This window comes from Excalfactoria chinensis, chromosome 10 (assembly GCF_039878825.1).
Source record: "Excalfactoria chinensis isolate bCotChi1 chromosome 10, bCotChi1.hap2, whole genome shotgun sequence".
NCBI lineage: Eukaryota > Metazoa > Chordata > Aves > Galliformes > Phasianidae > Excalfactoria > Excalfactoria chinensis.
Window position 1 is genome coordinate 7807791 of NC_092834.1, and position 12883 is coordinate 7820673.

The 12883-nt window shown below is 46.3% G+C and overlaps 1 protein-coding gene and 1 long non-coding RNA gene across 2 annotated transcripts; one reads left to right on the top strand and one right to left on the bottom strand.

The window, feature by feature from the left end:
* Positions 1-261: 261 nt before the first annotated feature.
* Positions 262-6852, bottom strand: LOC140256726 (uncharacterized). The gene is made up of 3 exons (XR_011904846.1): positions 6718-6852; positions 4996-5124; positions 262-2665 (listed from the first exon to the last, which is right to left on the bottom strand). It is a non-coding gene; the product is annotated as an uncharacterized lncRNA (long non-coding RNA).
* Positions 6853-7106: 254 nt separating this feature from the next.
* TLNRD1 (talin rod domain containing 1) lies at positions 7107-10247 on the top strand. The gene has a single exon (XM_072345480.1). It carries the CDS (start codon positions 8335-8337, stop codon positions 9400-9402), a length of 1068 nt encoding a protein of 355 aa, XP_072201581.1. The 5' UTR covers positions 7107-8334; the 3' UTR covers positions 9403-10247.
* The last annotated feature ends 2636 nt before the right edge of the window (positions 10248-12883 follow it).

Below are 12883 nucleotides of genomic sequence, written 5' to 3' on the forward strand. Positions count from 1 at the left end.
ACGCATATAAAAACTTCACTTTGAAAAGAGGGTATTTTTCATGCTTGGTTCTAAATGCGCAACTGCCAGGCAGTGCTCTGTGCTCAGGAACTTGTTTAAAGTACATATTCTCCCTGTGGAGTCAGCTGCAGTTCAAACACCTACTCAGCCTCTCTTTATACTCCACTGTTCTTTTCTGTACAAGAAACAAAAGCCACGCAGCTAGAAATACAGACCACTCACAGTTGAATTATGTTACATTATAATTACTCACTCATTGAATTATGTTTTTTACTGAAACATGCTGTGTTTCATTCAGAGCATCTATAGAATCATACAAGTATGCCTTATTACCTTAAACGTTCTTGTATTCCTTAGAACTTTTCATAGTCTTCAGCTAACACTATTATGGTTACAGTACAGAACATACCTGATAATAAATGGCTACTGTCACTGTAAATTGCAAATACAAAGTGTTCACTGCTTGATCTTGAATGTCCCATTTGTCACGTCAGCTGCCTCGAGCTGTAGGTGTCATTTCATCTTCTAAAACACGCAGTTTTTAGTTTAGTAGTTTCCATGATAACATTACAATTCAATAAGAAGTGCAAATCTACCTCCCCCTCTTGGTGTTAAATGCTTTCACTATGGAGTAGGGTTGGGTTAAGTTGCAATGTGAGACGACTCAAGCTGTCCTAAATTTCTGCTAATGAAGTTTGGGATTCTCTGTCCCATTTTTCTATGTTAGTGTGGATGCTCATTCATCACAGCTTACTTTGCAAATAACTACACAGTAGAAGAAATATGCAGATCTTAAAGCTTGTCCCTTGATGGTCAACCTTGGAAAGAACCAACAACTTGAAATAATCACGGAAAGGGCAGAGCTGTCTTGGAAGGACATACAGATAATTTAGAGATCAAAAGGAACTAACGAGATCAGAAGATTAGCCCTAAGCATGCAGAAGGGAAGAAGAACATGCAAGGGCTACCTGCTATCAACATATCCCATGTCTGGAACAAGTAATTCATTTTAAAAACTCTTCTCATACAAGAGAGTGGCTCAAATGAGCGAGGTGTTGCAGAAGGCGACTGTAAGTGGTTACTTAGAATATCTGAAATGATTAAGGTCCGGTGTGCAGCTGTACTCTGACTGCAGTCAGATAGGTGTTAGAACTGCTTTTGCACCTACATGCTTAGCAAAGGACCACGGCAATACAACGTTAAATAATACAGAAGACTTGATCAGTAACAGATGCCAGAAAACTTGAAGCAAATAAGAGGTGACCGAGCATTCAGAGTATTCTTACTGCTTAAAACATTGCCAAATATTTTACAGGATGTCAGGATATCCTAAGTTACTTTCAGTATAACACTCAAAATTAGTGCTTTAATAGGTGAAATTAAGCTTAAGTACTCAAAATTCTCCCTTGCAAATGTAATCTAATGCATGAGCTCTCATGCAAACACAGTGCATACGTTAATTCAGACTTGTAAATGCAGCCTGCTCAGGGAATAACTTGAAGAAAGAGACCTGAACATGTTCCCTTTAAAAACAACAAGATATTTCTACGCCTCAAGAAAGAGAAGAAAATATGCTTTTTAGTAAAGAATATGAGCAAAAAAAACACCACCATTTGAATGACTCAGAATAATTGCAATCTAAATTAAGGCATAAAAGAAACGCTCACTTGCCATCTATTAAAAGAATAAACATTTTTGTTCTGGAGTTAATCAGACCTTTAATTGCTGGGTCCAAGCTGACAAATTCTCCCCAGTCAGGGTAAATTAGCATGATCTGGATATAAACTATATGTTATAAATCACAATTCATGGTCTGAATGGAGATGCTTGGCAAATGGCACATGGGCTTTGTAACTTTACCTATCTGATCAGGTTTGGGGAGGGAGAATGACATGACTGTCTTGTCAGCAGCCATAAAGCGAGACACTAATCCTTAAATTAAGAAATATCACTTGAATGTTCCCGTTAATATTTTTCTTACTGCATGACTTGCTAGAAATGTGTATTGGTTAAAACTATGTATTATCATACAATTTCAAGTTACCCTCTTAACGAAAGAATTACATTAAATCAATGTCAAGGTTTACACAGCTCCCAAAGGAATTCTATTTCCAGTCTAATTTCCACAATCTAAGTGAAATTAAAGTTGTAGTCCCAATTTATTATTAGGTTGACAGGTCACTTCTAGCACCTCCATCCACTGTAAGTAATACACCACACAAACTTCTGATGAGTTAAAGGTGTTGGATTTAAACTGGAAATGATCAGCAGACTTCACGGAGAGAAGTGTAGGATCAGGGACTGTAAAGTAACCCTATGAAAACATGTATTAAAATTCTCTTGTGACATATTAAAAAAGGAGAGGAGCTGAAAAATAAAGGAAAAAAGCCTTCTGTGGAGTATTACAGCTGCAGGACTGAACAGCAGTACCAGAAGTGCAATCCAGGAAGGGTGGGCCCTCGCACATTATGTTTGAAGTACCATATTCTCCTTTGATCTCAAAGACACACACACACCCTAAAACAAACAAACAAAAACCATCAGACCTAAGACTGTGAAGGGAGGGTCTGGGATCCCTGTTAATGCCAGACCACTCTTACCAATGGCATTTACCATTCTTCCATTAAGTGCTTCCAAGCCTGTGCCTGGTGCTGCTCACCAGCTCCTGGAGGGGAAATTGAACATTAAAACATGGCACAACCTTCCATTCTGTGAAAAGACAAGTTTTTTTAGCTGCATTTTTCTTTTCGTATAAACACGGTTCCTTTTCAATTTCAATGTACTAAATATCCATATGAACAGCAGGAGACAACCAATCGATTATACACGGTAAGTGGTGAGAACAACTGCACAATAGCCAGTGAATAAGGAGAGAACAAAATAAAACCTACTTTTGCTGTATTATCTTTCAGTTGCAGCAGCTAGCCTGTATTTTAGACATAACTGATATTCCCATTTCCATTACTTACGCAATATTTTTTCCTCATCTCACATACTGTGTTTTTAACTATGCCATAAAAAGGAAAACCAAAGCATCCAAGCACCAACCTTGGGTAGACTTTCACAGACTTGTTGTTCTATAAGCTCCTTAAGCACAAAATTATTCTCAAAAAAGAAAAAAAAAACAGAACTTGTGTGTTTGCATTTTGTCCTCACAAGAGGCCAGTTAACTGCTCCTCCAGATCTCACGCTGTCTTCTTTAGCTACATGCAGAGCAGTTCTCAGGTTGCTTCCCTGGTGTCTCAGCCATGATTACCTCTGCAGATTCAAGACAAACCCAGGCCTTGCAGTTTTAGCCTCTCATAAAGCAATGACAGTAAGCACCAACCACAAAACACTTACTTAGCAGCAAGCCATTTCAGACAAAATATATCTTTAAAACAATAAACCAGTCAACACACTCGCCTTTCCTTCTGTGCAACATACCTACCGCTCCAGTGCTGGCGAAAGGAAGGCCTAGATTCTTCCAGTCTCTTTTGCTAAGTCTTGCTCTGTGTCAAATAATTTCCTTGCCAGTCCCTGCCAACATCATCCTCCCCTCATTTCTAGTTCCCAGCCCTACAAGCCAGCTGCATCCCCTGGAACTGGAGCTATCATCTAATTACCACCTTGTGGGTTTAGTCACATACAGCTGACAAAGTGAATCATTGAATTGCCTTTTATTCCTTCATCAGCTAGCTCCCTATAATATTAGATCGAAATATCCATACAGGAAAGCAATACAAAGTAGTGTAACCCATTCTATCGTAGCTTCCTCTCACCAATGTGGGCACATACAGTGATCAGAAAATTATTACAGCTCAGTATTCTTCAGCTATTACTCAACATTGGCCACAGTGGCAAAAAAAACCCAAAACACCAACTAATCAATTTCTAGAAAAAAAAAGATTTTAATAAGTAATAAAAGGGACAGGTCGTGTGAGGTGATTCATGAAAGGAGACTTCAGTCTCCAGTTTTTGTTGTACCAAGCACAATGCAAAATAAAGATCAATGTGATGAAAGAAGATCTATCACAAGTAAGCCAATCTTCTGTACACTACTAAGCCACGCTAAAAAGCCTTTTAATCCCTTCTATCTGACAGTGCCTGCTGTTTCTAACCCCACAGTGTTATTTCATCCAGACTGACAGCAAAATCTTTCCACAGCCAAACCTCATCACCTCATTTTCATGTCTCCTCAGTCTGTACATTAATTGATAGAGCTGCCCAAGTCCTGCATGTCATTTCTGAGCTCAGCAGCCATGAAATCAAGCAGGTATACACAAATCTTCCCAGAAGGAGATACCCGCCCCCACTGAGTACAATTTTCATCCTGAACAATGCAGATACATCTGCTGGGCCTTTAAGGCATATTGTAGCAGTTCCTCAGTGCTACTCAAATTACCAGACAAAAGCAAATCGCTCTTCAAGGCTCCCACCTACAGTAAGACTATGCGTTTATGGTCAAATAATGGCCTGCAAATTGCATAAAAGTAACAGAAGGAAATAACTTTTCACTCGAATGTCATTACATGAGGGATGGAAGAGGACTGGTTAGTTATAAATACACAGAAGACAAGTGTAAGTGGTTCCTACCCCTCCTCCCCCCCACCATCCCTAAGAGCATAGAGAGATGTTTTTTCTTGTTGTTAAACCACGTGCAGCTGGTTCTCACAATGCATTTCAGAATCGTGTTCATCCCACTCAGGTGCAGCAAAAATAGCCAAGGGCTTATTCCAGCAACTAGCAATAATACTAAAAAAGACTACCCATAAGGGTGAGTCAAGTCAAATGCAAGGGGTCTGGCTCTTAGTGGTGCCCAACAATAGGACAAGGGGCAACGGACACAAACAGGAACATAGGCTGTTTCACACAAATATGAGGCTGGTAAACAGTACATCAGTCCTTTGGGCAGATTAAAGAAGCTCAAGGAACATTTGCTTTATATTAAAGTGGTTACTAACAGCTCTGGTGGCCCTTTCAGCTGCTAGAAGTTGCCAAGGATTAAGGCCTCACTTTGTTTCTGATGCGGGCAGTTGGGATGGAGGCCGTGGAAGAACAGCAGCAGAAACTGTCCAAACCCTGGATGTCTCTTTTGTCCTGAGGGAACGACACAAACCATATGGAGACTCATGGCACCAGCATCTAAAAATGGAGAAGATTATTAGGTCATTTAACACCTCTTCTAGTCAGGCGTGAAACCTGAAGTTTCTAAAATGAAATACTCAAACCCTCATGAAAAGTAGTCGCTACTCATTAAAAGAAACTTGATTGATATTCTTATGAAAGGCGTTCCTCGTGCTACATAATTTCTCACTGCTGCACTTAAGGACATATCTGGAAATATTTTGCAACACAATTCAGCTGGCTACTGCTACCCGCTGATTTTTATTTGTCAGAGTATTCTGAAATCACTCCTATTTATAGCTTTGAAAACGAGCTGTTGGCAGCAAACCAAAATTGTTTAGGCCCAAATTGTGACCTTCCGTTAAACTGCTATAATCTGATTTAGGGAAACAGAATCTCCCTCGTGCTGTTACTGCGAAGAGATGTGGGTGGAGAACTGCCCATTTTCAACACACACAGAGCTGCCTATCAGCCCTTCCATCCATCCTGGCTCTACAGCAAGGGCTCCCCTCCACCCCACAAAGCAGCATGCATCCTGTTAACCCTACCTCCCCCAGAACTGTGTTTGTCCTCCTCAGTGCAAGTGGAGAAGGCCAAGGGCTCCTCTAGGCAGTGGGTGAGGAAGTGTACTTAATTGTACTTGTCTGGAGATGTTAAAAAGTATGCAATTAAGTGGGCTCTGCTCATGTCAGGGTAACACTGGATTTGGCCTGCAGGTCTAACTTCCATCAACAGCAATGTCACTCCTACCCCTGCCATAGTATTGAGTGTAGCAGGACTTCACATAAACATAAGCTGGGACAAATAGATCCCGGATGTGTGCTGCCTGCTACATGCGTGTAACCAACAGCCTGGAGTTAAGAGGCAGAGTTGGAAAGCCTGAATGAAAGGAGCAGAAGAGCATTATTATTCAGCTGCAGCAAGATGCGTAACAAATGTAAAACGTGGCTTCAACATGGACTCATTCCTTTGGGTTATTCTGATGGACGCTTTGCATGACAGCAGGGAGCCTCATGCGTGCAACATCAGTAATCTCATCACCATCATATACCAAATGATACATTCCCCACGGAAGCCTCCCAGGGAACATTAAGCCCATCTTCCTAAAACTCACTCCAGCATAATTAGTAGTTATCACTTTATTATTTAATGGCATTTACTCGTCTGCCCCGGACTCCCTGAGCCCAGCACCGTCCCATTAGCAGAGCAGTGAAGCTCTCAATGCGCTCCAGAACGGAAACATGCAGAGAAAGTGCTCCTTTTTAGGGCTTCCCGTGCACAAAGTTGGCGTCAGGAAGATTACATTTCCCCATGCTCCATTCTAACCAACGGCATCCGACCTTCGAACAGAGACAAAACACACCAAATTCATTTCCGATGGTTAAAAAAAAAAACACAACACAACACGTTCAAGCCTCGTTTCACGCTGCAAGCAGCTAAGGGAAATATTTACACGCAAACGAAAGCGTAACGATGTTTATACCACCGGTTACGGCTAGCACAACGTAAGACTTTAAAGTAAACGAAAGCAAGGGAAGCCCGAGCCGGCTGTCCCGCCGCTCTCCCTCAGGCCGCGCACCTGTGAGCCGCTCCCACGCAAGGCCAACTCACCTCACAGCGCGGCTGCTGCCGGAGGCCGACCGCGACCGGCCCGCGCCCCTCCAGCCGCCGCCATCCCCACCTCCTCCCGCCCGACGGGCCCTCCCCGCCACGCGCGGTATTTATTTACTTCAGACCTCCGCTCTCTCCGCGCTCCACAAGGGGGCGCCATCCGGTGCGGCGGCCCTCGAGGCCGTCGCGGCCGGCTCTGCCGTCGGCCGGTGCCTGGCGCGGGCGGCGCCGTCGCGGCACGGAGCTGCTGCCCCCTCCGCCGGGGAGGAGCGGGAGGCGGCGGGGGGAGGGCAGCGTTTAAACGGAGGGCGGTGACACCTCACAAAAGATTGCGATAGGCTCCGGCGAGGTTACAGCGGAGGCAACGGCGGGGGGGGGGGGGAGAGGCGGGCGGCCTCCGCCAGAGCCGTGCAGCGTCTGGCTGGCAGAGCTGCCACGGCCGCGTCTTCCCAATAGTTTGTCTGAGAGCCCGAGAAGGGAATTGCAAAGAACCTCTTTTTTTTATTATTATTTTTTTTTTTCGTTTTCTTTTTATTTTTTCCTTCCCCGGGACTTGGCGATCGGCGGCGGAACATGGCAGGAGGAGCGCGGGGCCGGGCGGGATGCAGCATCCGCGGTTGGAGCGCGGAGCCCCCGCCCTTGTTTGCGGGAAGAGCCTAAGTTGGAGCGGCGGCGGCGCGGCGGGGGCCGGCCGGGGCGGGGCGGCGGCGCCGAGCGGGCCCAGGGCGGCGGGCATGAAGCGGCGGCGGGCGGCGGGCGGCCGCGTGAATGACCGAGGCAGGAAGGAGTGAGGCAGCGGCAGAAGGAAGGGGAGCGGATCCCGCCCTCCCTCCCCCAGCGCCCGGATCCGGTGGCTCTTTGAATTTTTTATTTTTATTTTGCCTTTTGCGGGTTGGTTTTGGTTTTTTTTTTTCCCCTCTTTTTTTTTTTTTCTTCTTTTTTTTCCCCTTTTTTTTTTCCAACCCCCCTCCCACGGTCCCTTCTCTCTCTCTCCCCCCCCCCCCGCTCTCCCCTCCCGGCCCGGCCGGGCCACACCCTCCGCAGCGCTTCCTGCGAGCCGGCGGCGCGGGGCCGCGGCGGGCGCGCCGGGGGCGGCACATGGTGCGCAGCCGCCGCCCCTCCGGCCCCTGCGAGCAGCGCCCGGGCGGCGGGAGGGCGGCCCCCAGGGCTGCGGCCCCGCGCTAGCTGCGCTCCTCCGGGGTATATTCCGTCTCCTGAAGGGAACTTTGCGCAGGATCCCGCAGCCGGAGGAAGGGAGGGAAGTGCAAAGAGGAGGGGGAAAAAATAATAATTAATAATAATAATAATAAAAAAGAATTGATAAGCCGCACGATGCCGGAACGCGGCCCCGGGGCTCCCGGTGAGCGACGAGACGCCGCTGGAGAGCCGTAGAGCGGAGCCTGGAGCCGGAGCGGTGCGGGAGCCCTGGCGGAGCTCGCCCCCCCCGCAGCACGGCAGCCCCGGCGCCCAGAGCCTTTTCTTGCCTCCCGGCGATTAATGGAATGATGTTGCGGAAAAGGCAGAGCGATCCTGCCGGGCTCAGTCGGGACTGCTCGGGCGGCGGCAGAGGCGGCGGCAGTGGGGTAGCGAGCGGCATGCGAGGCCCCCCCCGGCGCTATGGCTAGCGGCGGCTCTGGCAAGTCCAGCAGCGAGGTGTCCGGCGGCGGCATCCCCAGCGGCAGCTCCCTGCAGAGGAAGAAGCTCATCTCTATCTGCGACCACTGCAAGATCAAGATGCAACTGGTGGCCGATCTGCTTCTGCTGTCGAGCGAGACCAGGCCGGTGAACACTGAGAGCTTGTCTGTCTTCGGCGAGTCTTTCGAGAAGTGCAGGGACACGATTATCGCCAGGACCAAAGGACTTTCCATCCTGACCCACGACGTCCAGAGCCAGCTCAATATGGGACGCTTCGGGGAGGTGGGGGAAAGCCTGATGGAGATGGGGGAGCTGGTGGTCTCCTTGACCGAGTGCTCTGCCCACGCTGCTTACCTGGCAGCAGTGGAGACTCCGGGGGCCCAGCCTGCCATGCCTGGCTTGGTGGATCGCTACAAGGTGACGCGATGTCGGCACGAGGTGGAGCATGGCTGCGGGGTCTTGAAGACCACCCCTTTGGCAGATATGAGCCCTCAGCTCCTACTGGAGGTTTCCCAGAACATGTCCAAGAACTTGAAATTCCTGACAGACGCCTGTGTGCTGGCCAGTGAGAAATCCAAGGATAAATTTGCTAAGGAGCAGTTCAAACTCAGTGTCAAATGTATGAGCACCAGCGCCTCTGCCCTCCTGGCGTGTGTCAAGGAGGTCAAGACTTCACCCAGCGAGCTGACCAGGAACCGCTGCGTCTTGTTCAGTGGACCTTTGGTGCAGTCTGTCTATGCTCTGGTGGGCTTTGCCACTGAGCCCCAGTTTTTGGGTAAAGCTGCCACCATCAATCCGGAGGGCAAAGCTGTGCAAACTGCTATCCTAGGAGGAGCCATGAGCGTGGTTTCTGCTTGTGTGCTCCTGACCCAATGCCTCAGGGATATAGCCCAACACCCCGAAAGTAGCACCAAAATGAGCGATTACAGGGAAAGGTTGAGGAACTCGGCTTGCGCCGTCTCCGATGGTTGCAACCTGTTATCTCAGGCACTAAGAGAAAGATCTTCACCCAGGACTTTACCGCCAGTGAACTCCAATTCTGTGAATTAACCCCCCACACCTTCTGTTTAGATCTCAGTCGTTGCTAAAGGAAAATAATATCCCACCTCCTCACCCCTGTTTTGTATACCAAAGAATTTGCTTGGATGAGCCCAATCCTTTGATTTCACGTGGTGAATGAAGCAGAACAGCATATTCAAATCATACGTACTAACAAAGGCAGCCAGTTTGGGCTTCTTTTCATTTTACTTTAAAGTTGAGCAAATACCTGCAGATAAATGTTCCTTTATTCAACCAGATCTTCACACCAAGCGGTAAAAGCGACTGCTTCAAAGTTTTATATCTGGGGAGGTGGGGGGTATCTGAACTGAAAAAAAAAAAAAAGAGGAAAAAAAAAAGGAAAAACAACAACAAAAAAAAATAGCTTTAATCGCGCTGGGTGCGGTTTTTAAAGTTTGTCTTGTCTTGTCTTCCGAAACTTCCCTTCTAAATTTCACTGTTTGATTGTGCAGGAAAAAAAGGTTACCTCAGTTCTCACTCGTTTTAAACCTGAACAGAAGAAAACGGCACCACGTAGATGATGGATGTAGCTACTGTTTGGTTTGGGTTTGTTCTGTATGACTTCTTTTATTAGTTTTGCATCAAGCGTTAGGTTAGAAGTGCCATTGGGTGTGTAGGAGCGGAAGGACTGGAGGTTGTGATTATGTTTTCCATGTGTTGATTTCCAAAACTGGGGGGGGGGAAAGCTACTGTGAGTGTTTAAACAAACAAACAAATTACACTATAACAGAAGTGATTTTTAATTTTTAATTTTTTTTTTTTTTTTTCAATGTCAGTTTTTATCTTGCATGTACTGGAGTATTTATTTCATCTATTAAAACGTTATGTTTCTCAGATCTCTTTTTTTCCTGTGAATCTCTTCATACTTGAATAATTGAACCAGGAGGCCTGTTTGCATTCTGTGTCATTTTCCCCAGGGAATGGGTGGTACAAATGGAACTTGTTCTAGACAGCAGCATACAGGCTTCAATTCAGTTCTTTTATTTTCCTAACTGCTGGACGGATGTCTGAGATAGAGATACTTTGTCATTGTATTTGCAGAGCACCGGGCAGTGCTGTGTGCATTGGGATTACTCTATCTGCAGGGCCCTGGTGGTTGCTGCGGAGTGACATAGGCTGGCTTTGTCTTTATCAGCATTCTGTGTTATCTTGGAGGTGCTTGTGTGTTTTTAATTTCTGCAGATGTTGTTGGGCCACGTGCGTGAAACTTGTGAGTTTTCATGAAGGACTTATTGGGATGTGAAAAACCTACCTGCTGGATAGCCCTGCTTATTCAGTGTAGGAGCGTGAAGGTTTGGGCTGGGCACTGATGGCTCAGAGGTTGGTGTTGGAGCTGCTCAGTGCAGGTTTCTGTCAAGTACGTGACATTCGGTGCTGAGGATACCATGAAAAGTTGCTAATGTTCAGGTCCGGTCCAACTCCAGTTGGATTCTTTGGGAACTGAGCAGACCCAATAGAACACTGCAATAGTCATGTAACTGCAGTGAGCTTTTCAGCCTGATATTTCAGCTTGTGCCATCTGTTGCCCTCTATACGTTCCCTGAAAAGTAAATACGAATAGCAGGTCTTTGGGTGCGTAGGCCCCATCTGTGTGCCCAGCTCCATTGCATAACTGGATTTTTTTCTTACAGGTCTGCAAATTGAACAGAGTTGAAATCTATTAGAAAATGTACCTCAAAACTGTTGTTACTGTGGTTTAAACTTGTACTGTACTGCTATTGTCCTGCTTGTTTCCTTAAAGAGGCAGATCTTTGGTTGTGGATATAGAACAGTCAGTGAAAGGTCTTTCATAGCATTTGTGTTTGTCTAGTCCTGTATGTGGTGTTTTTGCTTAATTTCAAACATGAGGAAAACCTGTGGTGGACAGATACCTCCTGTCAAAGGAGATGCACCCTAAGCTTAAATATCCGTATCTTCAGGGTCAGACGAAACAATTTTCCTTCAGTATAGTGGACCCCAGTGTTAGGTCTTGTTTATTTTGAAATGAAGCTTTCTGGCTTCAATGAATTGCACTTATCTTAGTGGAGAATCCATCCAACCTGTGTTCCCCTGGGGTGTGACTTTCACGGCTACACTCTCTGCTGCAGCCTAACTCCATCCCTCTGTGCTGCAGAGGCATGGATGCAGCGCAGTGAGAAAGTTCTCTCATGTACATATGTCTCTGTCTGTGTATCCATGCACGTACAGATGGACACATACTGTTCTAACCTTGACTTAGAGAATACTGTTTGCTGGATTATCCAGCAGAGGAGCCCTCCCCAGGTATTTCCTCAGAGAGTCTCGTGTGCGTGCACGCGTGTTTTCCCATCTGGATGGCAGGAACAGCTGTAGGGCTCCCCGGGGGACTCAGAGGAAGCCAAGGCCATCTACAGGGAGGTCCTGTGCCTCCTAAGTGTTTGCGGCTGTCTGCTCAGCTATCCTTTGTATCTCCCTCCCTCCCAGCATGTCTGCGTGGAGGCCGTGATAGTGTCCCAGCCTGCCCTTCCTTTTTTTTCTGCAGTTACGCTGAGGGGAAGGAGGAAAAAGGGGCTGCAGCAAACATAATGCTTTCAGGATGTGCTATCTTGTGTGGCTGCAGAAGGGAGGTGAGGAACCAGCTCCACCCTTCCTCTGCATAGATCTTAGATGGGACAGAAGTTCGTGTAGGATCTGTGGGGACGCTGCTAGAGGCCTGCAGGGCCCACGGCTGTGGCAGGGCCTGCTCTACACATGTACCCTTCGTCCTGGTCTAGCCTGGTGCTTTCACATTATCATGCCCCGCATTTGGGGCTGCTTCCAGATATACCAAAGGATTCTGAAGGGCAGCTCTGTAACATGTCTGACAAGAAAGAAAACGCAGAACAAAACAACAAAATGTCCTACTGGTTCTTTATCGTCTTTCTGCTTAACCATTTTTGGCACCGCTGAACTAATTAGATTCTTTTTGATTCATTGTTACATTATTAATGAGGTTGTGTGGATCACAGCACAGCTTCTTTATTACCTCAGCCTATGAAAGGCAATATATTATTAATGATCATAGTGCCAATTTGTGTTGTTGTGATATTTTAAGTGGTTTAGTACAATTGCTGTTTGTAAGAAGGGTACTGCAAATCCTATCCTGCTCCACCCCAACTTCTGAGTGTATTTTGAAGTACGTATGTATATAAATATGTGTATAACTTCCTCATTTCTTTCCAGAGTAGAACTCCCACTGATGACAGAGGTAGCCATGCACTGCTCTGGCCTCAGCTCAAGGCAAAATCGGTGCTACGCGTTTTTAACACAGCCAAGTTCAAAAAAGGGCTTTTGATAGGAAAGCAAACAACAGTTTTGGTGTATTCTGAGTGAATGGTTAACAGGAAAAAAGCTTTCATAAAGATGTGTGCTGCAATAATTGCTTTGGAGTGTAATTCTATAATACATTAATTCTGATTTCAGTAGGGATATTCATACATTACTTAGTATTTTCTGGGACAGAAAAAAAAATACA

What these genes read in the sequence shown, in the direction of transcription:
- TLNRD1 (XM_072345480.1), top strand. Translation starts at nt 8,335, where the DNA reads ATGGCTAGCGGCGGCTCTGGCAAGTCCAGCAGCGAGGTGTCCGGCGGC.